Source organism: Tachypleus tridentatus, chromosome 2, assembly GCF_004210375.1.
Source record: "Tachypleus tridentatus isolate NWPU-2018 chromosome 2, ASM421037v1, whole genome shotgun sequence".
Taxonomy (NCBI): domain Eukaryota; kingdom Metazoa; phylum Arthropoda; class Merostomata; order Xiphosura; family Limulidae; genus Tachypleus; species Tachypleus tridentatus.
This window is the reverse complement of record NC_134826.1, coordinates 81102284-81127947: the sequence shown is the minus strand read 5'-3', so window position 1 is coordinate 81127947 and position 25664 is coordinate 81102284. Positions and strand designations below refer to the sequence as shown.

Genomic DNA, 25664 nt, shown 5'->3' with positions numbered 1-25664 from the left:
CTTGTTTGCACTTGGGTAACAATAAAAGCCATTCTTTCCAAAACCTCACTGAATTTCACAACTTTGGGTATCCAAAAAAAATAATTTAGCTTTCAAACGTGCACTTCAAATCATAAAAGACAGATCAGTTACTAGAAGAGAATGCCCAAAAACTATTGTAATTTACCTGGTTTCTAAATATATTTTATTAGCCATTCAGAATAGGATAACAATTGTCACACACAAAAAACTATGTCCATCTTTACACTCATGCTCACTAAAATAATACAATTGCAATAAACATTATATAAATAAGAACTGCTCATTACTGATTATAAATGTGTCCATCAACCAGGTAAAATTAATTAGTAAAATAATTTTGCAAGTTAGAGAGAGAGAGCAGAAGGGGGCTTCTCTCATGCTTTTGACACATTTATTAATATATTAATACCCTAGCAAATCAAGAAAATTGAGATGCAAATTTTACATTCTTGCTTCTAATATGTGTTTAAAATTAACTTTGAGCATCAGCAGCTCATTTCTGAAGTTAAAAAATTCTAAAAAAGGAGAAACCATAACTGAGACATGTCATGAGGCACAAGAAAAATTTAAATTAGGATTTTTTCAAATATTTATTTACAATTTCAAACATTAAAACTCAATTAACATAAAAATTTGAATTATAAACTACATTTTCATGAAAAATGTATTAGCATATCATTAATTATAAAAATTTTCACGTTCCATTTTTTGGTAATGCTTAGCAACAAAACTGTCACCTGATTGTCCTTAGGCCAACTATTGTGTTTATGTTCAATGCTCAATATTTACGTTGATTTGTTAGACAGGTTTGCTTTTTATTTTTACTTTTTTTTTTTATAAATTCAGTGATACTACAGCAAAATATTTTAATGTGGAAGTCTCATGACATTGAGTTGTGGCCAAAAGCAAAATAAAATTCACTAAGTAGTGTTTTACCTTAGCTTTACAATACATTTAAACTACAAATAGGCCTAACACTATAGAGTCAATGTTTAACAAGTTTTAAGTGGTAAATAAATGTTAATTTGTAAATATGTTTTTAGTATTTTAACACATTATCTACTTGGCCTTAAAACATAGTTACAATTTTCCTATACTGAAAACATATTTTGAATAGATATTACCTCCAGTCACAAATATCCATTTTTGTTTAGTGCAACCCTCTATATGGAAAAATTTATTTTTGTATCCCATAAACCTTGAACACCCAAATGCCTGATAATATATAGGTTCAAATGTGTCTTGTATGCAAAACATCTCGTAACAACCTTTCACCAATAAAAGCACAACAGTCTCCTAACATGACTCCCTGAATTTGATTCTATTAAACCATCAGTTGAATTTTTCACAAAAAATGAAAAAAGGAGTTAAGTACCTATTGGAAATATATTTTCAATATAGGAAAATCATAATTTCCAATACAATATATTACCTCTACTCACATAAATAGTGAAGCATTTGTAGCATTTTGGGCATTTCACCATAACTTAAATGCTTCAAGTATGAGAAAATAAGCATATTACAATGTATGCCACACATATATGCAATAAGAACTGTAGTGCACACTTGCTGAATCAATAAGAAGTTATATAACAAAGGTTGACCAAGGATACATTAATGAAATAAATATTTTTAATATCTACAAACTAATGCAACCAGAAACATGAGAATGTTTAAGAAAGCCTCATTAAAGACTGAGCATGAGATTATCATCCACTAGAATAGCATCAACCTGTAGATGATAAACTCATACATTAACTTTGACACAATTACTAAAAAAAGGATTCACTGGAAATTTGATGTAATATTCAAATTAAAAAGTGAAAAGATATTTAAGCAAGTAGGCTATAACCAATGATCAAATGGTTTTGTTTCTGGTTCCAAGAATTAAGATGAGACTGAAAATATCATCCAAATAAGTATCAGATTTACTTGTGGAAACTATTTGGAAAGTCCTAAAAACACCAAAATGATTCAATATGAGAACCAATGTTTTGGGCCAGAAAAGTCAGTTTCTACACTCTCTATTGCAGCGATCACAGACAGATAACCTGCACAAGTTCTTCCTAGCATAAAAAGTGAAGCAATCTCCAGTGTGAAAGACCATGTCTATAACTATGTTGCACCTGTCCAGTGTTTCACACAAACTCTGTGTAAGTAGATTATTCTTATCTCTATCTAGGATCAAATAGCACAGTTAGAATAGAAAGTATAGTATTTAATATTAAAATCAATAAATATGCTAATTGATAACTTACTGGAAGTGTTGAGTAATTTAATGGATATTACAGAAATCTTAACTGAAGAACATCTTCTGAAGCAATAGAACTTCATGAGTTGCACGAAAGGAAGCAGTAAAGGTGTGGAGAACTGAAAGCTCCATTGAACAAAGTTGAATAGAAGGTAGGGTCCAACTGAGAGAAGTGTTGAAAAGGACACCCAAATGGACAAGATATTGGGTAGATACAAAGAATAACTTCTCAAATTTAATAAACCAACCCACATGAGTACCCTCAGAAGCAACAGATGTACATGATGTGTGGACTCCTGTTTGGAATGAGCTAACAGAAGTCAGTCATCCATGTAATAATAGAAATGCAACCTCTAAGCATGCAAATGTCAGGCAAAAGCACTGACTACACATCAAAAATATACAGGGCTGAAACAAACCCTTAGAGCAGGGTGCAAAATTGATTTATTTTATGATGAATGAATCAAAGACAGTATCTCAACTGGCATGATATGAAAGAACATGCAGTTAAGCACAACATCTACCTTACTCATTCATAAATCTGAAAAACAAAAACACCTGCAGGTGAGAAAAGACTTCATGAGAAATTAGGGTAGAACCAACAAAATTCTGAGGTGGGACAAATCTATCACAGGCCACCAGCCCCCAGTTTTCTTCTATATCAAAAACAGCCAGGAATAAAAATCCTCAAGAAGGATGATTCACAGGTTTGATGACATGCTACAATAGAAAATAATGTACTACCTTGGACAGATGCTAACTGGTGGTAAGGATCAAAGGCAATGGATAGAAAATGGGTATCTGAGTTAATGGAGGGAAAAAAAAATCAATGACGAGTCCTTATGATAACTCAACAGTTGTAATAAAAAGTTGTCAAAGGGAAACAAAATCAGTCATGGAAACCCACACTGAACTGGATCCCACCAGGAAGTCACTGCTGCTGTTGGTGATGTGTCCATCTGCATCAAATAAAATGACGAGATGAGGAACCCCTGGATATAGGAACAGGTAAGTGTTGGGAAGAAGCTGGATGGGAAATACTAATAGGAGCATACCTAGGTTCAAAGAGAGAGAGAGAAATAATCCTCTAAAAAAGAAAGGGTAGATTGTTATTGCATTTACACCACATGGAATTTCAAAGTCTCAGGAATATTACTGAAACACACTGCTGTAGAAAAGGGACCATACACAAGTCCTGCATATCAGTAGATGGTAGACTAACTTGGGACAAGGCTGTGTCTCTCCCCAGGATATCCCAACAAAGGAGATACCATGTGTGTAAAGCTAGAGCTAAAAAAGACAAACAAGCTAGCATGGAGGTAATTAGGGAGAGATAGTGTCTCGAAAACTCCTGGGTGTGGGATAAATGAACAGGATAATCAGAGTCTGGCTTCCCACATGGGCAAAATCAACTCTAACCATTGAGAATTGAGAAATAGAAATTCAGCCTTATGGCAGGCTAGCACCTCAACCATCTGAGAAAACAAAATGCTCACATGAACCCTAATATCTATGGAAAGGGAAAAAACAAATACTGAGAGTAGGAGGCATCATATAACAAAGAAGAATGGGGACCATACAAAATCAGGGAAATGGGTAAAATAAATCATGTCTAAAAAAGCTGTATTAGGCCTAGTTGATTCTATGGTAGAGGAAAAATCAAGTGAAGGAAAAGGCTATCAAAGTCCATGTTGATCCAAATAAGTTTTTTACATTCAGAAGAAACAAGGGCAAGATCAGGAGATGTAAATGAATTCAAATAATGACAAATTTCCAAAAGAAAAGAATCACCCCCACCTGCAGTCTGTGAGAAAGTGCAAAAAGAGGCTATTTTTACTGAAGTAGTAACCAGAACTTTAGAATTCACTGCTTAAAAATTAAAATTAAACAGTTATTTAATAAAGAGAAAAAATGAAAGACTTGGAAAAGTATGTTATCTGAAAAGTCGTTAACTGTAGAAGAACAAAGAAGAAACACACAAAAACAAATCCACTTTGAATAATAATGAAAATCATGAAGTCAAACAAATTTGAAAAGCACTACAAAAATGCCTTTAAATAAATACTGCCAAATGAGAAATGGCAGTTCAGGAGAATTGAATAGAGGGAGTCACATGTAACAGGAGTGTGCATCACACCCTTACTGGTGGAGGGTTGTCACATGACAATTTATGTACAAGATTCATTTAAATCAGTTGATTGTTAGGTGAATGGAAGCTCAAAGTTGTGGCATGTAAAAACATCTTTTATATACAGAGGTCAATGCTGATAGTGAAGAGCTATTTGCACAAGTGGAGGTAATGTACATCGTTGAAAATAACGGTTTATTACTGCCAAATATTTTTTATCATTTGTTCACTTGAAAGATATCAAAATATGCATCACAATGTCCATACTATGTTTTATATTTTCTGACATACAGTGAAAAGGTTCAAAAGTGCTATTCAAATCATGTTCATAGTGCACATCCTTTAGTTTACTAAAAATGTAATAATTAGAGTCACTTCAAGGCTCATTAAATAAGTGAAAAGTAGGTGCATTTTGAAGGTAACAGTAATTTCTTTCAGTTACATTCTATAATTTTTGTTAATCATTCAACAATGGTTTCCCATCATTTATGACAGGCTTTCATACTAATACTGATAATAAATTTTAATCGAACTTTGAATGTAACACTAATCTGTAATGTGTAATAGAGCCATGACCAGATGCATAGAGTTAATGAGTCAACATTTTAAATAAAAAAAATGGTATTTTGGAATTTCCTCTAGTTTGCCTTAATACCTGTACTCTCAGTTCAGGCAACAATTCACATACATAACACTGAAAAAACAATAATTTCCAAAGAAGTACAGTATGGATTTTGTTCTCCTCTTACCAATGAACCACTAGAGGGCGCAAGGTATGATTCCACCAGTAATGGATTGTCAAGAGGTTTCCTCAAAACTGAAATAATATATTTAAAAACAAAAAATGTTTAGCTATCTAAACTTTAAGTTAATGGTTTAGATAAACTATATAATAATGCACAAGAAAACCATGACTCCATTTACCCAGAAACAACGGGGTTCATGTCAATGTCTACATATGGGGCTGAAGCAGCATAATCCCAGAAAGCAAGTGCTCCATGTTTGTGTAGCAGTGAGGATATAGTATTAACATCAGAAAGAATTCCAGTGACATTGGAAGCTGCAGCAAAACTACCAATTAACAACTTTCCATCTTCTTGGTGTTTCTGAAATAAATAATTATATATAATAATAAAAACAAGTAGAAAATTATATTCAACAGAAAAAAAATATACCCTGGGTTAATTTTAATCTTATTTGTATTTTTGAGGTTTCAAGTTTTCCTAAAAACGTTTACTAAGAGATTTAATTACTAAAGATAATAATAAATGAAAATAAAATCATCATTGAAAAATAAACAGAAGAAACTTCAAAACAATCTTTTACACTAATTTCTTGTACAAGTCTTGTATAAAATACAACATATAAAATCTAAAACTTCCCTTTGGTTTTTCTACCCAGTTTTAATTTTTTTTTAACATATCTTTATTGTAACATTTGATCCTTACATGACAAATTCAACTATTTAGAAGCAATCAATGACAAATAGTTTAACCTCACAAATAAAATAACAATGCTTAGTTTACTTGATGTAAAATTCAGACTTTCCTTATGAAACCTTCTTTCATTTTGCCTACCTTGAGTTCATGTTCTAAATGATTAAGATCTATGTATCCACCTGAGTCTTCTTTTATCCTTATTACCTACAATAAAGAATTAAGACACTGAGTAATAATAAAAAAATATACTAAATGTATCTATTTCCAAAAAATTCAAAACCACATTATTGACTATTTAGTATTCTATGATACTAGTTGTAATACTCCATTTTAGCAAAATACTAGATTTAATTGTGCACACCCTTCCTAAAATAGCAACTAATATCCAATTTATACTTTGACTAACTACTTCTAACTTTGAAAATATCAGACTACAAGATAAAACATTTTCCAAGTACTCCTTCTAAAATTATGCCTAAAATAGGGCATTTTAGTTTGGTTTGAATTTCATACAAAGCTACTTAAAAGTTACCTGTACCAGCCATTCCTAATTTAACAGTGATAGACTAGTGAAGACAGCTGGTAAACACCACCTACTGCCAACTCTTGGGATGCTTTTTACAAATGAACTGTATGACTAATAACCACATCACAACATCCCCCACAGTTGAAAGGGTAAACATGTTCAGCGATAGGGATTCAAACCCACAGTCAACCATCTTAACCACCAAGCCATACCAAAACTGTGCATTTTAGTATATAGATACACTAGTTTAAAAGTTCATGCTAAATATAATTAATTTATGTATCTCAAGGTGGCTGGTACGGGCATTAAAACTTTTATTAAAATAAAGTAGAGAACAATGTTTCAACCTTTTTAAGTCATCTTCAGGTCAAAACATTGTTCTCTACTTAATTTTAATAAAGGGTTTAATACCCATACCAGCCATTTTGAGATACATTTTTACTTCAAGTGGGTTTCTTGTCATCATAAATAATTAATTTATATTACATCTTTCAGACAATTTACAAAATAATTAAAAATAAGCACTAAAGGAAAAAAAGGCAATGAGCAGTCACTAATTCAATGACTTACACATTTTTGGTTCAGTGCATAATGTTTCAAAAGAATTAATAGCATCTCAAAGCACATCTTTTTCTTCACATTCCAATATCTAGTTGGAAGACACTCTGATTCTTCATTTTACAATTTACAGTCAATACAGGGTTAACGTTAATGACAAAGATTTCTGAACTATTACAGTAATCAAGAAGTAATTGATTTTTACAATATTATTCCTATTTGTTAGGTTTTAGTTAAGTAGAGATTTGTTTGGACAAAGAAATTAAAAACTTTACATTCAGAATAAACATATATAACTCCACATGTAGTTATATTCACTTTGAAAGTGATGTGAAACTGCTCCCGACATTAGGACTTACTTCTGCCCCAATCTCTCGCCATGGCAATAAGTTGGAGTGATGTTCGTATGGTCCTAAAAATACAGTCTGCGAAAACAAATTCTCCATGAAAATATTGTACAAATTAACACCAATTGGCATTTACTGTTATCTAATAGTTAAGAATAATAATTAATAACTGAAGTAATAAAATATCAAAAAACTAATTTCTTGTATCTAAGTACAAGTCATGATTCAACAGTCAATGTATAAATCTTGAAAGTTATACTTTTATTAGTTTCTCCAAAATCAAAATTAATAATTTCTTTCTAAACAATATTCAGACTTAAAACATTTAAATTTTTAATTTAACTAACAAATGGTACAGAGAAACAAGATGAAAAAGATTAATAACTTAATTTACATAAATAGTTTGCATACTTATAAATTTTCTAATATTATATATATATTTTGTTTCAGCTACAAAGATACTAATGAACAGTTGAGATGGAAGATTAAAAGAATTTAAATGATTACTAGTGAGCAGCAATTATATCACTTTTGTCACACAAAATAATCAATTAACTGAAATTACAAATTTATTAATGTAATAAAAACAATTAATGAATCAAAATTAATGTTTTCATTTATTATTGTGTTAGATTATTACAACTTCCTGAGTAATAAAGATATTTGAGCTAAGATTTCTTACAATTGCTTTCAGTTCAACTTAGTGTCACAACTTACAAAAAATTTTTGATCATTTCAACAATTCAAATCTCATGTGAGAATATTCAATTAGTTAAATGTAAAGATATTAATCTTTGCAATGATTAACCAGTTATCAAATTCCAATAATTGCTCATCTCTAAGGAACAGTATAAAACAGTGGAATGTTGAATACATTTATATCAAATTATCATGTAGTCTATATTAAAACAAGTACAATACTTCATTTACAAACAAAGCACAAGTGTTCAAATTATTACAGTAAATGTAGATATATTTTGCAATAAAATAATCTGTAATTTTTCTCTCTCTGTTTTTTTAAAAAATTGAACTATTTTTCACTTTTTGTTTTTTTTTTTTTACCGGACTCTCCTTTAAATTCAAAGCACTAATAATTTTATGGACTGCTGCTGTACAACCATTCCCAACAAATATCACTGCATCTTGTTCACCAGCATTCACAGACTGCCTAATAATGTCCCTATTTAAAAAAAGAAATAAACACTTAAATTGCAACAATCATAGTATTTATTCTAAATTACAAAATGAAGTAATCTAAAAAATAATTACATTAACTACAGAGATACTGTTCTAATGAAATAAATATAGAAGTTAATATTTTCTTACACTGAAAGTATATTTCCCATAGATACTTCCCTCTACACACACAACAGCTTCTGAGGCTCTCCTTATGCACAATTTTCACTCACAAACCTTGATGCTCCCACCTACCCTCATGATTACACAATATAGCTCTGCTGCAGCATGTAACCCTCCACCAACAGCACTGACTCCTTCTATACCATAAGTATAAGTATTTATCAGAAATACATTTTCAGCATGGGAAAAGTTAACTTCTGATACAATACCTTACTTCCACTCATACAGTAGAGAGAATCCCATAGTAAAAAAGTGGTGGGAGAAGGACAAATGTTACCAAGAGAAGCTCTTTAGAAAGCAGCAAACTGTATTTAGCAAGTCAACTCCAGCCAAAATTCAAGTGGCTTCAGGAATTTTTGTCTATTCTGCAGTAGGACAACCCCTATCAGACACATGTGTGAGGACTTGTGTTAGCTGATCCCATCCAACACCAGACTGTTCAAGAACCAACATCCAGGCAGAGGCAGGACTAAAGAGAACCAGCCAGAAGGGTGAACTGTGCATGTGGTTGATTTGTACAGTTTAAAACCAGGTGGCATCAAATATTTGTCTTCCAATCTGGAGTAGAAAGAGAGTACTCACCATATACAGCAACAGAACACCACCACCTTACTTTCAACTTAATGGAATAGGCCAAATTCGGGAGGAAGCTTCCATGGTCCACTACCTCAGTAGTAAGGAACTGGTAAGTAACAAAGATGCCTGTACTCTACTGGAAGAAAATGAAACAATCTGGTGAAGAGTCTGGATAGTCATGATAGTCTAGAAGTTGTTACAATCTAATTCTGGCCTCATTTATGAAACAAGACACCACAAGGCAACCTATAGTGATCTTGTAGAACCACAACATCTTTTCAATGAGCATTGTAGATGTACACAATTGTTTGATATGGATTTATAGTAAAGTATACTTGGATAGGCACCACTTTTCACAGAGCAGTCTCCAAAAAATGTGGAAAGGGCCATCGTAATAGCAAAAAAACAGAAAAAAGTTACTCTCTTATAGTCAAAATGATGTGTGGAGGATGGCGATAAGCAGTAAGCAATGGTCAGATGAGAAGAAGATGACCAAATGATGCAAGTAGTAGGCTAAAAAAAAGGCATGCTTCACATGCTAGCCTATACAATTTCTACTAATGGGAAAAAGTGGTGGGCAGCAAGGGAGAAGGTGAGATGACCTACTTGGTGAGAAAAGGCTCAGAAAATTTGACAAGCAAGCCAAATAAGTTGACAAATTCATCCAATAACAATGATAGGTGGAAAATCAAAGGCATACAAAGTATTTCATGGTATAAACATGTGAGAATGAGATTCACAGAAGGAAGCAGTGTGGACAAAAAAAAATTTACAGCATGTAACGAACAAAGACAATAAAGCCGAGCCTTGAATGCAGGACCATAGTCCATGTACGGAATAGGCACAGTGGCGATAGTGCCAGAGCAGATAGATTTAGCTGCCATGTCTGCAAGCGCATTCCCGCAAATACCAACATGGCCTGGTATCCAGAAAAACTAGATAGAAGTAGATGTCAATGAGAAATGGGCCAATTGGTTTTGAATATCAGCGAGAACACGGTGTGAGCCAACGTGAAGTGATTCCAAGGCCAGCAGAGAACTAAGGGAGTCAGTATAAATAATGCAGTCAGAGTACTGCACAGCATGCAACCACTGAACTACAACAAACCATGGCAGAGCCCACATAGTCACCTGTGTTTGAACCATCCGTATAAATTGGAACAGAAAGGTTGTTCGAAAGATGTTCAGTAAATAAAAGATGGTACTTCCAATCAGGAGTATCTGCCTTTTTCAGATGACTTAAAGAAAGGTCACATTTGGTCACTGTAATAAGCCATGGGGGGATGGGCTGACCAGTGGATTCTGCAATGTTTTCCAAGGACAGACCCAATTCATCCAATTGCACCTGGATGTGAAGGCCAAAAGGAGCAATGGCAGATCATCTGTTTTGAAAAAGTAAGGCCCATTGAGGAAGGAAAACACATCCCCAAGTGGGATGCTTTGGTAAGGAGCAAAGTTTTAAAGAATACAGTAAAGACAGTTGCAAATGGCGAAGGTGTAGAGAAGATTCGTGAGATTCCACATATAAGCTCTCAACCGGGGAGGTCCGAAAAGCCCCAGTGCAGAGTCGAAGTCCTTAATGATGAATGGGGTCCAGCATCTTTAAGGCCGTGGGTCTGGCAGAGCCATAGACCATTGATCCATAGTCAAGTTTTGAACGAATAAGAGCATGATATATCTTTGACATAGAACATCGATCTGCTCCCCAACTGGCAGTGGAGAAGACACGGAGGATGTTCAGTGCTCTTGTGCATTTGACCCATAGCTGCTTTAAGTGTGGTATAAAGGTCAGCTTACGTTCAAAGATAAGCCTCAAGAACTTGGTCTCAGGGACCACCGGCAGCAAAACTTCACCTATACGGAGTTCAGGATCAGGGTGGATACCTCGTTGGTGGCAAAAGTGCATGCAAACGGTTTTAGAAAAAGAAAAACTAAACCCGTTCACTGTAGTCCACTTCAGTACACGATTAAGGGCAGTTTGTAGTTGCCGCTCAATATATCTCATGTTCGACGACTGACACAAGATGTAAAAGTCGTCAACATAGAGCCTGTTTGCAAGAGTGAGAGAGAGTTGTTCAGTGATGGCATTTATCTTTATACTGAAAAGTGTGACACTCAAAACACAGCCCTGAGGGACCTCAAATTCCTGTACAAAAGAACGGGAAAGTGTCGAACCCACACGAACTTGGAATCTCCTGTCCATTAAAAATTTGTTAATAAACATAGGTAAATGGCCACGTAACCTATATATATGGAGGTCTCGCAAAATGCCATACCTCCATGTTGTGTCATAAGCCTTCTCAATGTCAAAGAATATTGAAACAAGATGTTGGCATTTGAGAAAGGCTTCTCTGATTGATGTTTCAAGTCGAATTAGGTGGTCTGTGGTGGAATGCTGTCATCGAAACCCACACTGGGTGGGCGAGAGGAGGTTGTTTGATTCGAGGAACCAAACAAGACGAGCATTAACCATCCTCTCTAAGGTCTTACAGAGACAGCTCGTCAAAGCAATTGGATGGTAGTGTGAAGGACTCTTGGGATCCTTCCCAGGTTTAGAGAAAGGTAAGAAAATATCCTGGCACCAGGCATCAGGAAAAACATTCTCCTGCCAGATGCAGTGAAAAACAATTAGAAGAATATCAAGAGAAGCAGGAGAGAGATAGCACAGCATGTCATAGTGTACATCATCAAGTCCAATAGATGTACTGCCAGATCGACGAAGGGCCATTTTCAGTTCCACCAGCGTAAAGGGACAATTATAGTCAAAGAGACAGTCAGTTCGAAAGAAAAGAGGTGAGCGCGCTCTGCCCAAGTCTTGATGGCCAAGAAGGAGAAGGAACAAGCAGAAGTGCCAGATACCCGATAAAAGCTTTCACCTAGAGTATTGGCGATGCTCCAGACATCAGCTACCTCTTGGACATCAGAGAGTAAGATGGAGAGGGGGACAGAATTGTAGTGCCCACTGACCTGTTGAATCTTGTCCCATATGACCTTGGAACTGGTGGTAGAAGATATGCTAGTTGTGAACTTAATCCAATATTCCTTCTAGCTTTGACGTCTTACCCACCTAGCATGTGCACGGGCCCGTTGGAAAGCGATGCAGTTCGAAAGTGTGGGATATCTACGGAAAGTATCCCAGGCCCATTTTTGAGTCTTCCGTGCCAAGTGGCAAGCAGGATTCCACCACGGACGAAGATATCATGGAAAACGTGTCAAGGTTTTAGGAATACGCTGAGCTGCTGCTTGTATAATACAGTCAGTTCTGCTGCCACACAGTCGTCTATTGATGGCTGATTCATGATGGCAGGATCAAGTTCTACGAGAGCAGTGAAAGTGGACCAGTCTGCCTGATCCATTTTCCACCGGGGAACGAAAAAGTATAGGAAAATGATCACTGCCTAGTGGATAATTGTCAACCCTCCATGAAAAATGGGAGAATTGTGAAGGGGAGCAAACCAAAAGATCAATAGCAGTAAAGGACTGACTAAGTGCATAAAAATAAGTGGAAGAACCAGTATTGAAAAGAGAAAGATTGTGATCAGAGAACATATGCTCTACAGAGCGACCCCTCCTATCAATAACAGCACTTCCCCAGAGGGGATGATGTCCATTAAAGTCCCCCAGGATTAGAAATGAAGACGGCACTGTTCAACGACAGCATCAAGGTCTGATTGATCATATGTCTCTCCAAGGGACAGGTAGAGAGAACAAACATTGATGGTATGACCCAAGGAAACACGGATGGCTACAGCCTCCAAGGGTGTGTTGAGTGACGAAGACAGGATGGACACATGCTGATCAACCAATAGTGCCACCCCTCTATGTACTCATCCATCACACAGCCTGTCATTTCTGTACAGAGAAAACTGCCGAATGGTGACTGTATCATCAGGTTTTAGAAATGTTTCTTGTAAGGAAAGACATACAGGATGGTAGGAAGCAATCAGTGTTTTGATATCATCCAGATTAGAAGAAATGCCTGTATTTGAAACCAACGGATGTGGATCTTGAGATTTGTTGGACTGTATGGGAGGAACAGAGATGGGGGTAGAAGTCGATTCATCAACCTTTTTAACCATGGAGGTCAAAAGGCTTTTCACATATTTTGAAAACAATTCTCTTGGAGGTACAGAGAATTCTGTCTGCACTCCGACTGTAGTTGTGGAACAAAGTGCAGCAGCATATGTCTGAGGTGGAGTGGAGAACAGCAATTTCCGAGCCTCAGGATAACTAATGTTATGTGTCGTTTTCAAACGCTGCACCTCTTTTTCCTCCAACCATTTTGGGCAAGAACGAAAGTAGGAAGGGTGGGAACCATTGCAGTTGACACAATGTGGGCCCGTGTGACACTCAGAGGCATCGTGGTCCTTGCCACCACAACGAGCACATGTCAGGGAACCACGACAGGATGTCTTTGAGTGGCCGAACCTCTGACATTGGAAACATTAAAGAGGGTTTTAGAATGTACGGCCGTACCCTGCAAATTAGATAACCTGCCTTGATGGTGGCAGGTGCATGTGGTGATGTAAATGTCAAAACGAGGATATTTGTCAGCAGTGTAACTCCGTCTTTGCGAGTGGAGATGCGCCTCACTGCAGAAACTCCTTGAGTGGAGAGACCAGCGAGAATCTCTGACTCGGGAACGTTCTTCAAGTCCCTCTCAACAATAACTCCTCGTGATGAATTCAAAGTAGCATGAGGGATAACCTCAATAGGTACATCTCCAATTGCCTTTGAATTCAAGAGGAGTTCACTGTGTTAGGATGTGGAAGTTTCAACCAATATATCTCCAGATCGAAGCTTCTTTACTGACTTTGGAGAGCCAGCAAGTCCCTCTAGTCCCTTCTGAATAAAAAAGGGGGACATTTGCCCTAAATGTTTTTCTTAAATATAAGAAAATGGGGTATAGGTGTTACAGATGTTGAAGATTGCTGCTCAGAGTCTTCAAGACATGGTTGTTTACCTATTGACTGTTTTTTCACTATTTTATTTAAATTTTTTATTGGAGGATCCATGGTAAAAAAGGAAAATTTCAGTACCCACTGACCCCACCCACCATGGAGCCCTACGAGGGGATGCACTACAATGTCATGCAAAGACAATGCACCAACGCCAGGGTTTCGTGAGCACTATACCCAAACACCAGCATCAGACACAATGTCCACAACACCCGTTGAGAACTTCCAACACTGGTACTTGGTTGACTCTAGCCAAAGTGGACCAGCCGACTGACCCAAGGGGGCCATCCAAAGGCCGCCCGTCTACAGGAATTCAAGGCCAAAGTGGTATGTTAGGGTTGGACCCCTCAACCACCAGGATCCTCTCCTCCTCTTCGTGGGTTGCCACGCACAACAAACACATGGGTGGATGTAAACTGAAAGAACAGAACCTACCCTGGGAGGTCCCCTCACCACATACAGGAATCCACACCGAGGGGCCTGGAGAAGGAAATGTGTTTTAGTGAGAAAGGGTTGTTGGAATTTGATGATGGAACTACATACTTTTGTCATGAAAGCTCTGGCAACATGACAGAAGACAAAGTGCAGACACCAGGCCAATAGGTGTGTTCGTTTGTTTTGGAATTTTGCACAAAGCTACTCGAGGGCTATCTGTGCTAGCCGTCCCTAATTTAGCAGTGTAAGACTAGAGGGAAGGCAGCTAGTCATCACCACCCACCGCCAACTCTCGAGCTACTCTTTTACCAATGAATAGTGGGATTGACCGTCGCATTATAATGCCCCCACGGCTGGAAGGGAGAGCACGTTTGGCACGACCTGGATGAGAACCCGCGACCCTCAGATTACGAGTCGCACGCCTTAACACGCTTGGCCATGCCAGGCCCAGGCCAATAGGTAGATAATGGAATTGAAAAATGACCTCCCTGAATAAAACAAAGGTAACGCCTGGAGACTAAGGTAGTGATACAAAGGTACACAACCAAGACATTGGCCTTTGTCATCAAAAATCCCAAAATGTGAGAAAAAACTACGGTGAACAGGTGAAGGGTGGATTGATAAACAGCCTGGAAAACAACCTAAGAGAAGAATAACATCTTGTTCAATAGTACCTGTGTGAAAAATCATGAATTGTTTCTGGTAGACACAAACATGAAAAAGGATCCAACAGAGAATGCAAAGAAATGAAGCATGTAGATATATTATTGTAAAAAAAATATCATGCAATATTTGTTTGCTAACACTTATCACCAACATGTCACTGACACTTACTGTAAAGAATCCAGTTCATACATAAAACTTGACAAGCTACCATACCTGGCCAGGGGTAAGAGACTGCACTGCAAAGGAAAAAAGTAGGAAAAGACTGTTCAACTCCTTTTCATTCTGATCAGATTTACCTAGGAATGGGATATCAAGACCCATTTTTGGAAACAAAGTAGGCTGCATGATACTTCCAATTTCGCAATGTACAATGGCCAAAATACTTCCTCAGCAGCATGTGGATACCAAAGCCACAGAAGTATAAGATAGATCATCAGTGGTTGGATTCACTACTAAAGTTGTTGTAGTGATTTTACAGTGAGAGTTCATGATTTGGAAATTAAAAGGAAAATATTCCACAAAAACTAAGTATACAGAAATAAAATGTCAACAAACTAAGTTTTTAAAACATAATAAAGTTAACTAAAGGTGCACATGAGAATGAGAAATTCAGAGAAAAAACTGAGATCAGTTGTACACAAGAATGCCAAACTGAGAGGTGAAGATGGAACTCTACGGTATATAGGAAGTCAGCTACACTATGAAGGTGTGTCATACTCCTATTGCATGGTTGTAGCATACTTGTTTGTATACTAAAGTGCAACTATGCCATGTGTAAACATCTGAGGATAGGTGCAAGCATCAAGTCATGCACACATGTATTATTTCAAGCACATTTCACAACCTACCTTGATTCATGTCGAAACAGTGTAGTTTGAAGTGATGTCACTGATGTTGAAGTGTGCGTATTTCCATATAATGGTAATACTTCATGAAGAATAAAATCTTCTATAAAATGTAGTGGTTTCCCAGAAGCAGTATAATCACAATAGACCACTGCAAACAGTACAAAATATATTAATTTATTTAAATACTTCATGTAAATAGTTTATAAATACAGATGTGATTTGTGTCAAAAACAACAAAAAAGGAAATTTATTCAAAACTTAACATCAATTTGTTTTTTTCTTACCAAACAGTCTTAATCATTATATTAATAACACATTACAGTGAAAAAACAAAAATCTAAATATCATTTGTAAGCTCTAAGCAATTATATGGCATACAAACTAAATGTCCATCACATATGGGGAAATAATGATTACCTTTTTCTTCCGAAAATTATATCTCAATAAATGTTTTATAAACATCTTTTCTAAAAATTAATTATAATCTAGTAGCAATATATGTACAAAGAATGATTATCTTATTTTTAGTATTTCATGAAAGCAACATTATCATCTTTAAGTATTGCTTGCTTAGCATTTTGACTTTGTATATTTTTATATTCAAATTTGTTCTTGTAGATTTCAACATGTGAATAAAAACTGATTCTCAAAGAAATATTGCTATTTAGTCAACTGTATGACTTGGCAAATTAATCAATGTTATGGTAAAGCCACTGAATTTTATTAGAACTTTCAGGTCTTCATTTTGGACTGTCTTCCTGTTTTTGGCTTTGTTAGCCTGTGAGCATATTCAAAATTAAAATGTGCTGGAGTCAGAGTTGTAACCAACAGTTTCAACTAGACAACCAACCAAACATATTGAATAATTTGATTTACACCACAACAACCTAGATATTGGGGTGACAGATGACTTTTCGTCTTTATACACACACACTAATATAACATTACTTGCTGGACACATATGCTTGTATGTAAAAGACTTGGTAATTACTAAGATGAAAGCACTGGATTACTTTCTGTTACTTCCATGCCTTATTCCACTCTCTGAGTACCATATTAAATCAAAATTGAAATTAAACACAGACCTCACAAATATACAAAATGTGAACTTCAAATATGATAAAACACTTCCACTATTATCCGTGAATTAATAAGGAACTGTTGATTTGTTCCACAAAACATATAATTTTCCTACTTCAAACTTATTCCATCTCTTCATAGCATAGTATTAAATATAATTTTGTCTATGCATAATAAACACATATCTTGATGATATCCTACATCCTTACAAGATTGTCCACATTTTCTACTGGCTATTCATACTTTTAAATGATGTTGCCTTTTCTGATCCATGAAGATGGAGAGTTGTTTTTGTTGTTGTGTTTTTGAAATTATTTGAGACTATGAACTTGCATTTTATTCTTACTAATATTAAGTAGGTTTCTTATTGTGTTTGTGATTTCCTGTAGCGAAGCTACATTAAGCTATCTGCTGAGTCCACCAAGGGGAATCAAACCCCTGATTTTAGCAGTGGTTTCTTATTGTCCTTCTAAAAATTCACATTATGATGTTAATACTTCTCAAACTTCTAAAATTTCTCTTACTGTAGTTAACATTTGTAATCATTTGACTGAATAGAAATTTTGTTTTCCCAAATGTTACCCTGCACTTTCTTTATCATGTGGAATCTGATGAAGCTCCATGTTTGTTGTTGCTTTTTTTTTTTACCCTTTTTCTTTTTTTGTAATGATTTTAAAAGTAGTGGTACTGCCATTGCTCCTGATCTTCTTGGTGTGGATGATCATCCATAGTTTGAATTTTCCTCCTCAGAATCTTTAGACCTTGTTGTTGTGTTGCCAGTTTTTGTTTTTGTTTTTTTTATTATTATTTATGTAGGAGGAATTTAAGCTAAAAACCTGTTTCCATTACTGGACCTCAAAGACAATTAGGCCAACTGTTGGTAATCACCATGCTTTCTCTCCCTCCTCAGTTAAAGATTCTGTTTAGAAGTTATTAGCCTAGTCTAGTAGTTTCCTAAATTTCTGTTCGCACATTAGTTGTTTGATTGGTTGATTCTTTCTCCCACTCAGTCACAAGCCAAAAAGAGAAGTTTTTCTTTAACATTTTTAACAGTGAGCCTTACACCCCATTCAGCTTTTTAGTACATACGGGTCAACAGAGGGGTCTTAAATGATTTCCATCATAGACATTTACAGCTTCTACTATAAATGGTAGCAAGTTAAAATCTCAAGTTTCACACATTCACAGTACTTTTGTTCTTTTAGATATGGATCACCTACAGTTCCTTAAGTAGAATTTGGTGTCTTAAGGGAGGATCTCTTGGTACTTTCCAATCCAAGAGATTTCACTCTGGCTGGAAACTAGTCAAGCTGTGGAGTGATGGTTGGACAGGTTACACTGCTCTTGAAGTTCCATTAGATTCTTTCCCGATAGACTCTTAATGTTTCTCTCCATCTATGGAGAGCAATGACAGATGGTCATGTTCTTTATATTATCTGGACTTATAAAAAATGAGACAACTACATCAATACTCTGAAACTTTTGTTTTTCAGGTGGAGCTAAAAGGGATTTTGAACATAGTGAAGAGATTAGTAGTTCTTATGCATTCTTATAACAATGCTGCAATAGTTTATTTCAACCAACCAAGTGATACTCTTTCCTCAGATCTTTGTGTCCAGGTAATAGAATCATTTTTATGAGGAACTTAACATTTCATCATTCTTTTGGTCAATTGCCTTCCATAAGTCTTATCCTAGTGAATCAGTCTTGTTATAGAGCAATGGAACAGTCTTTTCATTCATCAGCATTCTGTATTATTTGCTAGAATTTGGTTTGCCTCCATGGTCAGTGTTAGTACCATTGTATTTTCTTACTTTTCTGATAACATTAATCTACTAGGTACTTTTATATGTTTTGAGAATTTTGAGATGCTATAAAACTACTTGGACCAAAGTTGGACAAATATTTGGCAAATGACTTTCAACTGCAGTAAATGAAAGATAATGCATCAGATTATCCCAATATATAATGCAGATAGGAAACTAACTGATAGCATAACTGGGAAAAAAAGAAAAAAAAAGGTTTACTGGTCAATAACTCACTCTAGCCATCAAAGTAATGTTCTGTTGCTAATAATAATGTTAATAGAAATTTAGGATGCAGTTATAAATAAATTAATTACAAGTCACAAGTTTCTCCACAAAACACTAGTTAGGCCTCACTTGAAACACTGTGTAGAGATTTTTAATCCTTAACTTTGAAGAAAATATTAACTTACTGAAAAGGATTCAGAAGATAATTAATACTGAAAGTGTAGGCCAAAGTTTCAACTCATTTTCTCTTGAGAAAAGACGTGTAAGAGGTGACCTTATTGAATTTTACAAGATTATTTACGAGACTATTAAAATAAAAGTAATTCTGAGGATAACATGACCAAAGGACACAAGTTTAAGATTTGAAAAAGAAAGGCTAGGGTCCATTTATCATAGTTTTATTTCTTAAAAAGAATGAGTGACTTATGCAATGAGTTGCCATCAGCAGTCAAGGAAACCAGTATTTTGCCGACGTTTAAGAGGGGTATCAATGACTTCTTTAAAAAATAAATATGGGTTTCAATTTTTACCTTCCTCAGTCAGTGTTAAGTGCACAACAGCTACCTTGGAAGACCAATATATGTTGTATATATATGATATTCTTGCCAAGAACCAAGTATCAGGTACAGTAGAGATAAGTATTTGTAACTTCATGTTAACCTTCAAACCTTAGTATTTTGTTTTTTAGCTTGCTATCTCCACAGGAAATTTTATAACTATACCAATTGTGAATATTAACTTAATACTTGTACAGTATAATTGAAACTATTGCTGTAAAATACAAGTTACTTAAAAGAAATATATTTACCACTACCATAAAAAATTGATATGAATAGTGAATAAATTAAAATTACACAGAGAAAGCTTTCCTGGTTAAAAGTTACTTTACAAACAACATCTCAAATACATACAACTATTATACGTCATTTTCATGCTTTTAAACTTCAATGCTTAAAATTATATTTAAAAGTATTTCCTTTTCAAAACTACTGTTTGTCTATCAACATATACTTGTACTTTGTGTAAAATACTCTGAGCACAATATAACAATTACACAGAAAGCCCTTGCCTTTACTGAGTAGCTATTTGACTAGTTTCAGAATAAAAATTACACAGAAAGTAGCTTCAATACATTAAAATACTTCAGAAATATTTCTTTATAAAAAAATATTTGATTTAAGAATTACTTACAATAAAACTAAGAGGAATTAAAACACTGAATAATATTATATTGGTAACTAACCTGAAACATGATCTAATGGTCTCACTAATCAAGGTCAAGAAAGTACAATTAGTGTCAAGGCATTTTAGTAAAAGGTCAATGACAGGTTATAGTTATAACTTAAAACAATTTAATGACTGAAAAACATAGAATTATCTGATGTATGTATGGATATCAAACAGTAGCAGATAACAGTATAAATAAGATGTTAAGAGAGATCTCTAATTGTAACTGTGTTTACTATTTAACTTTTATCATTTTATTGATTACTAGCTGGAGTACCCATCCACTGGACAGAAGTTATGTGAATTCATATTAATAAAGGGTTATCTCAGGAGATGAAATGTTGCTTCCTTTGTGTGTAATTGTAAAAATAGAAAAAACAACATAAAAACCCAAAACACCACAAATTTGCATGTATCTCATCTTCATGCCAAATTTGGTGAATATCCATCAACAGGGAGGTGGGGAGTATTGATGCAAAATACAAAATTAAAAATTTGCATGTACCCCATCATGGATGTTATGAATATTTATACAAATTTTGGAGAAAATCTATCCACACCATGCAAAGGAGTTAAATAGACATACAAGAGACAATATTATTATAAATCTATACTTGTTTAAAATAAAGATTTAACTACGGTAATTAATTCAGCTGAATGTTTTTGCTTATTGACTTTTATGTATTAAGGCTGGTCTTCCTGGATTTCATGAGATCCACAAGATATGAAAGGTAATGCAACTTGCAAGGGAAACATATCATATACTTCATTTATAAATGTTACATATTTCGACATTTTCAGTAAATTTGATTGCTCTAAAGGTACCACTCTATTTTACCATTGACAGTTTACTCAAAATAAGCAAAATAAATGTTTTGATAACTTTCTTTCCTAATTAGTAAGACTGTAATATAATACAAATGATATAATAATAATAGTACTAGTAATACACTAATCTGTTTAAACTTAAGCAAGACTACCACACTGATAGAGTATTACTGTAGGATTATAACATTTACTGATTTCTGTTGACTTCATACAATCATTAAAATTCACACACCTTCTCTTACACCATATGGTCCAGAAAATAAAGAATTATTTCCTATTACATTATCATAGATGTATTTTAGTAAATTGATAGGCTCAGTCTTTTCCTTTAAGTCTTCATTCCTTTTGCGCCGTTTCTCCAAAAAGAAATTTGAGATATCATAAAACTTTCGATCTACGTGAGTTTTCGCCATCTGCTCCACAGGATTTCTTGACAAAACTTGAAGCTTCCTCGTGCTTAAATTCAAAGGTTCAGAATATAATGATTGTGCTGGGTTAAATATGTTAGATACACTACACAAAAGTTTAGATACCGGTGAAATAACTTGAGAAAGAAAATTCTGTCCAACAAAACAAGCAAAATTGCTACAATCTCTCATACATGTAAATTTTAAATGTGAATCTAGATATTTTACACTTTCAACGATTTTCCATTCACACGACGATTGTATAACTGAGAGCATCTCTCACATGTAACACTCGAGCGCTACCGTGCGGAAAATTTCATTAATAGCATAAATTGAATGGGATGCTCATAACTAGCATGTTTCCGCATTTAAACAAACAAACAAAACAGTAAAAGTTTTAATATCCATACCAGCCGTCCTGAGAAACATATATTAAGCTGTACTACAAAATACTGTACCACTTATTAATCATGACACAGCCTATTTGCAATACATGTACCTCTGACAGAAAAATCTGTATTCATTTTTTTCATTTTTTCGAAGTAAGCATTTCTGCCAAAACTTCATAATTTATATAATAAAACAATTCAAACTGAAAGATTTAGAATTATGACACATTCCTGAAATACTGACATTCCTGAATAAATTGTAAGTTATCTTCATAAATATTAATTTTCGTTCTTGGCTAGAATTTTGGTTTATATTGGCCCAATATCTTGAAATATTGCAGGAATTCAGAGTTGAGTGATAACCATTTAATTTCCACCCACAACTGTAATCATTTGGCAGCCCAGTGTGTAATTGACAAGGAGAGGGTTTTGGAAGTGATATTTAAGTGAGTGAAGAATGTTACAGTTAAAAATGCTATCCACCTAAGGAATATTCTGTGGTTTTCAAAATGTGAAGTGTCGAAGACATCGAGACAGATTAAATTGGCTGAATTTTTACAAAAATAATTTCTGTTACCTTATTATAAGGTTCAGTGCGTGATATTTTGTGTTTAGTATTTCTATCCCCTTATTATAGATAGTGTAGTTTGGGTGAATAAACATATATTTTTCTTCATATACACTTTCCATAATAACTACACCTACAGTTCTTGTGTAAATATTTAATTTGCTTACCTGTATATCAGTTCTGATGTAAACAAATTGTTTTCAGTTTATATGTGGGATTCATATTTGTTTGTACATTATTTTGGTTTAGTTGCAAACATCATCAAATTTGTCTCTAATGGTGGATTTGACAATGTTCTTTTGCTATCAGGTATTGACGAGCTTCTCGACAATCGTGTACCCTTTTCTCTTGTTGTTGACAGCAGACAGTTCAGTGACAAAGATACATGCAATACGCCTATATGTATCACATATTCTCTAGTAATATGAGTGACATCAAGCACTTGATTCTAGTATTTATGTAGAAAAAGTTTTTTTTTCTTGTTTAGGTATTAGATTGGTTAAAATAATCGTCAACTGTAAATAAAGCAATCTGATTAGATTGTCAATAACGAGCCAAAACGAACAATTTATACCGATAACCTAATTTAAGTGCAATTTAAAAACCGTACATAGTCATTGTTTAATAAACAATGCTGTAAACATTTGATGTTACAATGGTCTTCTCCCTTTTTTCTAGAAGTACATGACAATTATCATCTCGCTTTACTTATTTTGATTATTGCTTATATTCTTAAGTATTATCAGAGCCGTAGGTATGGTAGGATGCAGTCTTAGCACTAAGCCTGTTATTTCATAATTTGGCCCGGCATGGCCAAGCATGCTAAGGCGTTCGACTCGTAATCCGAGGGTCGTGGGTTCGAATCCCGGTCGCACCTAACATGCTCGCCCTTTCAGTCGTGGGGACATTATAATGTGACGGTCAATCCCACTATTCGTTGTTAAAAAAGTAGCCCAAGAGTTGGCGGTGGATGGTGATGACTAACTACCTTCCCTCTAGTCTTATACTGCTAAATTAGAGACGGCTAGCGCAGATAGCCCTCGAGTAGCTTTGCGCGAAATTCAAAAACAGACAAACAAATAAAAAGTTATGGAGCAAAGAAAAGGAGGATGAACCATAGACAAATGGCAATGTTGTGAAGAAACAGAAATATTAGAAATATGACGATAGTAACCTAGATTTTGGTTTTACTTCGGTAGATGTCAATCATGAAGAGTGTGCACAGTGTGTATTATGTCTAAAAGTTTTGGCTCCAGAGTGCATGCTTCCAAGTAAAGTAAAGCGCCACTTAAAGACCAATCATCCTAACATGGCTAGTAAATCCTGTGATTATTTTACCAATAAGTTAAAAGAATTAAAAGAACGAAAAGGTACATTTTTGAAACAAGCATCAGTACCAAGCAAAGCTTTGCTAGCATCCTACAAGTGACATATAGAGTCGCGACACGTAAAAAGCCTCACATCATCGCAAGAGAACTAATTATACCGGTTGCAGTGGATGTGGTGAACATTATGGTTGATGAATCTGTGGAAAGATTGCTTTCAAAGGTGCCTTTATCCCACAATACTATCAGTTGTAGAATCCAACACATGGCCAAATATCTCAATGATCAGCTAATTGAAAAAAATGAAAGGGAAGAAATTCGGGTTACAGCTATATGAGGTGACGGATAGTAATAAAGATGCTCATTTGATTTACTACACGATTTGTAGATGGTCACAGAATTGTGGAAGACCTTTTCTTTTGGACAAAATATCACTGCAAGTGCAAAGGCTCAAGATATATTTGAGATCCTTGACTCGTTTATGTGAAAACAACCTAGACTGGACCAAGTGCATTGGCGTCTGCACCGATGATGGTCGCTCTACGTTCAGCTATTATGGAGGATTGCAGCACTCATACGAAGAAAGCTCTTTGATGTACTATGGACTCATTGCGTAATCCACAGGGAAATCCTTGCATCAAAGCACCTGAGTAGTTCACTAAACCTAGTCCTGAAAAGCACGCTGAAAGTGTTAAACTTTATATAAAAAAAAACTCGGCTACAGCAGGCGAGGTTTTTAAAAACCGTGAGGATATGGGATCTGAGCACACATCTCTGTTGTATTACTGAAGCAAACGATGGCACTCCTGACAGAAACTCTACTCTTTTATCTCGAAGAAGAAGAACATGAATCTGCTAAAAACTTCTTGGATACTGATTTTTAAACCAAATTAGCATACCTGTGCGATATCTTCGAAAAACTAAATGCTTTGAATCTCTCTCTACAAAGAAGCAATACGCACATTCTGAAACTCGCAGAGAAGGTTTCAGCCTTCAGTAAAAAGTTACCACTATGGAGAAGAAAAATGAATGAAGATGGTGGCAAAGACTGTTACCTCCTGTTGCAGCAGTTTGTTACATCCAATAAAATTAACTAAAATTTGTTTGTCAGGAGCACCTAACACAGTTCAGTGATTGGTTTGAAAATTACTTTACAGAAGATATGGAGAAGTATGCATGGATCTAAGGACACATTCAAGGGTAAGGCCTCATCTGAATTTACCTCTGCAGAAGAAAATCTTATTAAGCTGTCTTGTGACAAAACTTTAAAAACAAAATTTGGCAACATGAACCTGAGTTTTGGATATCAGTAAAACATGAATATCTGCTGCTAAGTGATAAAGTTCAGCGAATCTTAATTCCATTTGTGACGTCATATCTCTGCCAAGCTGGGGTTTGGCGATTAGCGTGATAAAAAGCACGTATGGCGCAAAAGTCAATGTGGAACAGGAAATGAGGGTGGCAGTGTCTAAACTGATTCCAAGGTTTGAGAAGCTGTGCAGAGCCCAACAAGCACACACATCCCATTAGTAATTGTGGTTATTTAAAAATGAAATTAAAATAGTTTTTACTTTCAATGTACATGTATTATTCTTTTAAAATAAACGGAACTGTTACGTTTTTCTTTTTGCCCAGGAGCGCCGTGAAAAAATTGCTGAGACACTAAAGGCGCCTTGAACCGAGAAAGTTTGGGATA

General features: G+C 35.1%; 1 protein-coding gene across 3 annotated transcripts in view; it reads right to left on the bottom strand.

The window, feature by feature from the left end:
- LOC143244342 (uncharacterized) overlaps nt 1-21991 on the bottom strand; it is a 67412-nt gene extending 45421 nt beyond the window's left edge. For 2 of the 3 annotated variants that reach the window (XM_076488828.1, XM_076488830.1), the window contains exons 1-6: nt 21512-21991; nt 16112-16259; nt 8333-8450; nt 7283-7348; nt 5978-6043; nt 5325-5506 (exon numbers count right to left, since the gene is read on the bottom strand). In XM_076488828.1, coding sequence (XP_076344943.1) covers nt 5325-5506; nt 5978-6043; nt 7283-7348; nt 8333-8450; nt 16112-16259; nt 21512-21962 — 1031 coding nt within the window. In that variant the 5' untranslated portion in view covers nt 21963-21991. The remainder of the gene's footprint in view (nt 1-5324; nt 5507-5977; nt 6044-7282; nt 7349-8332; nt 8451-16111; nt 16260-21511) is intronic. The other variant, XM_076488829.1, reaches the window with a different exon arrangement.
- Between the last annotated feature and the right edge of the window lie 3673 nt (nt 21992-25664).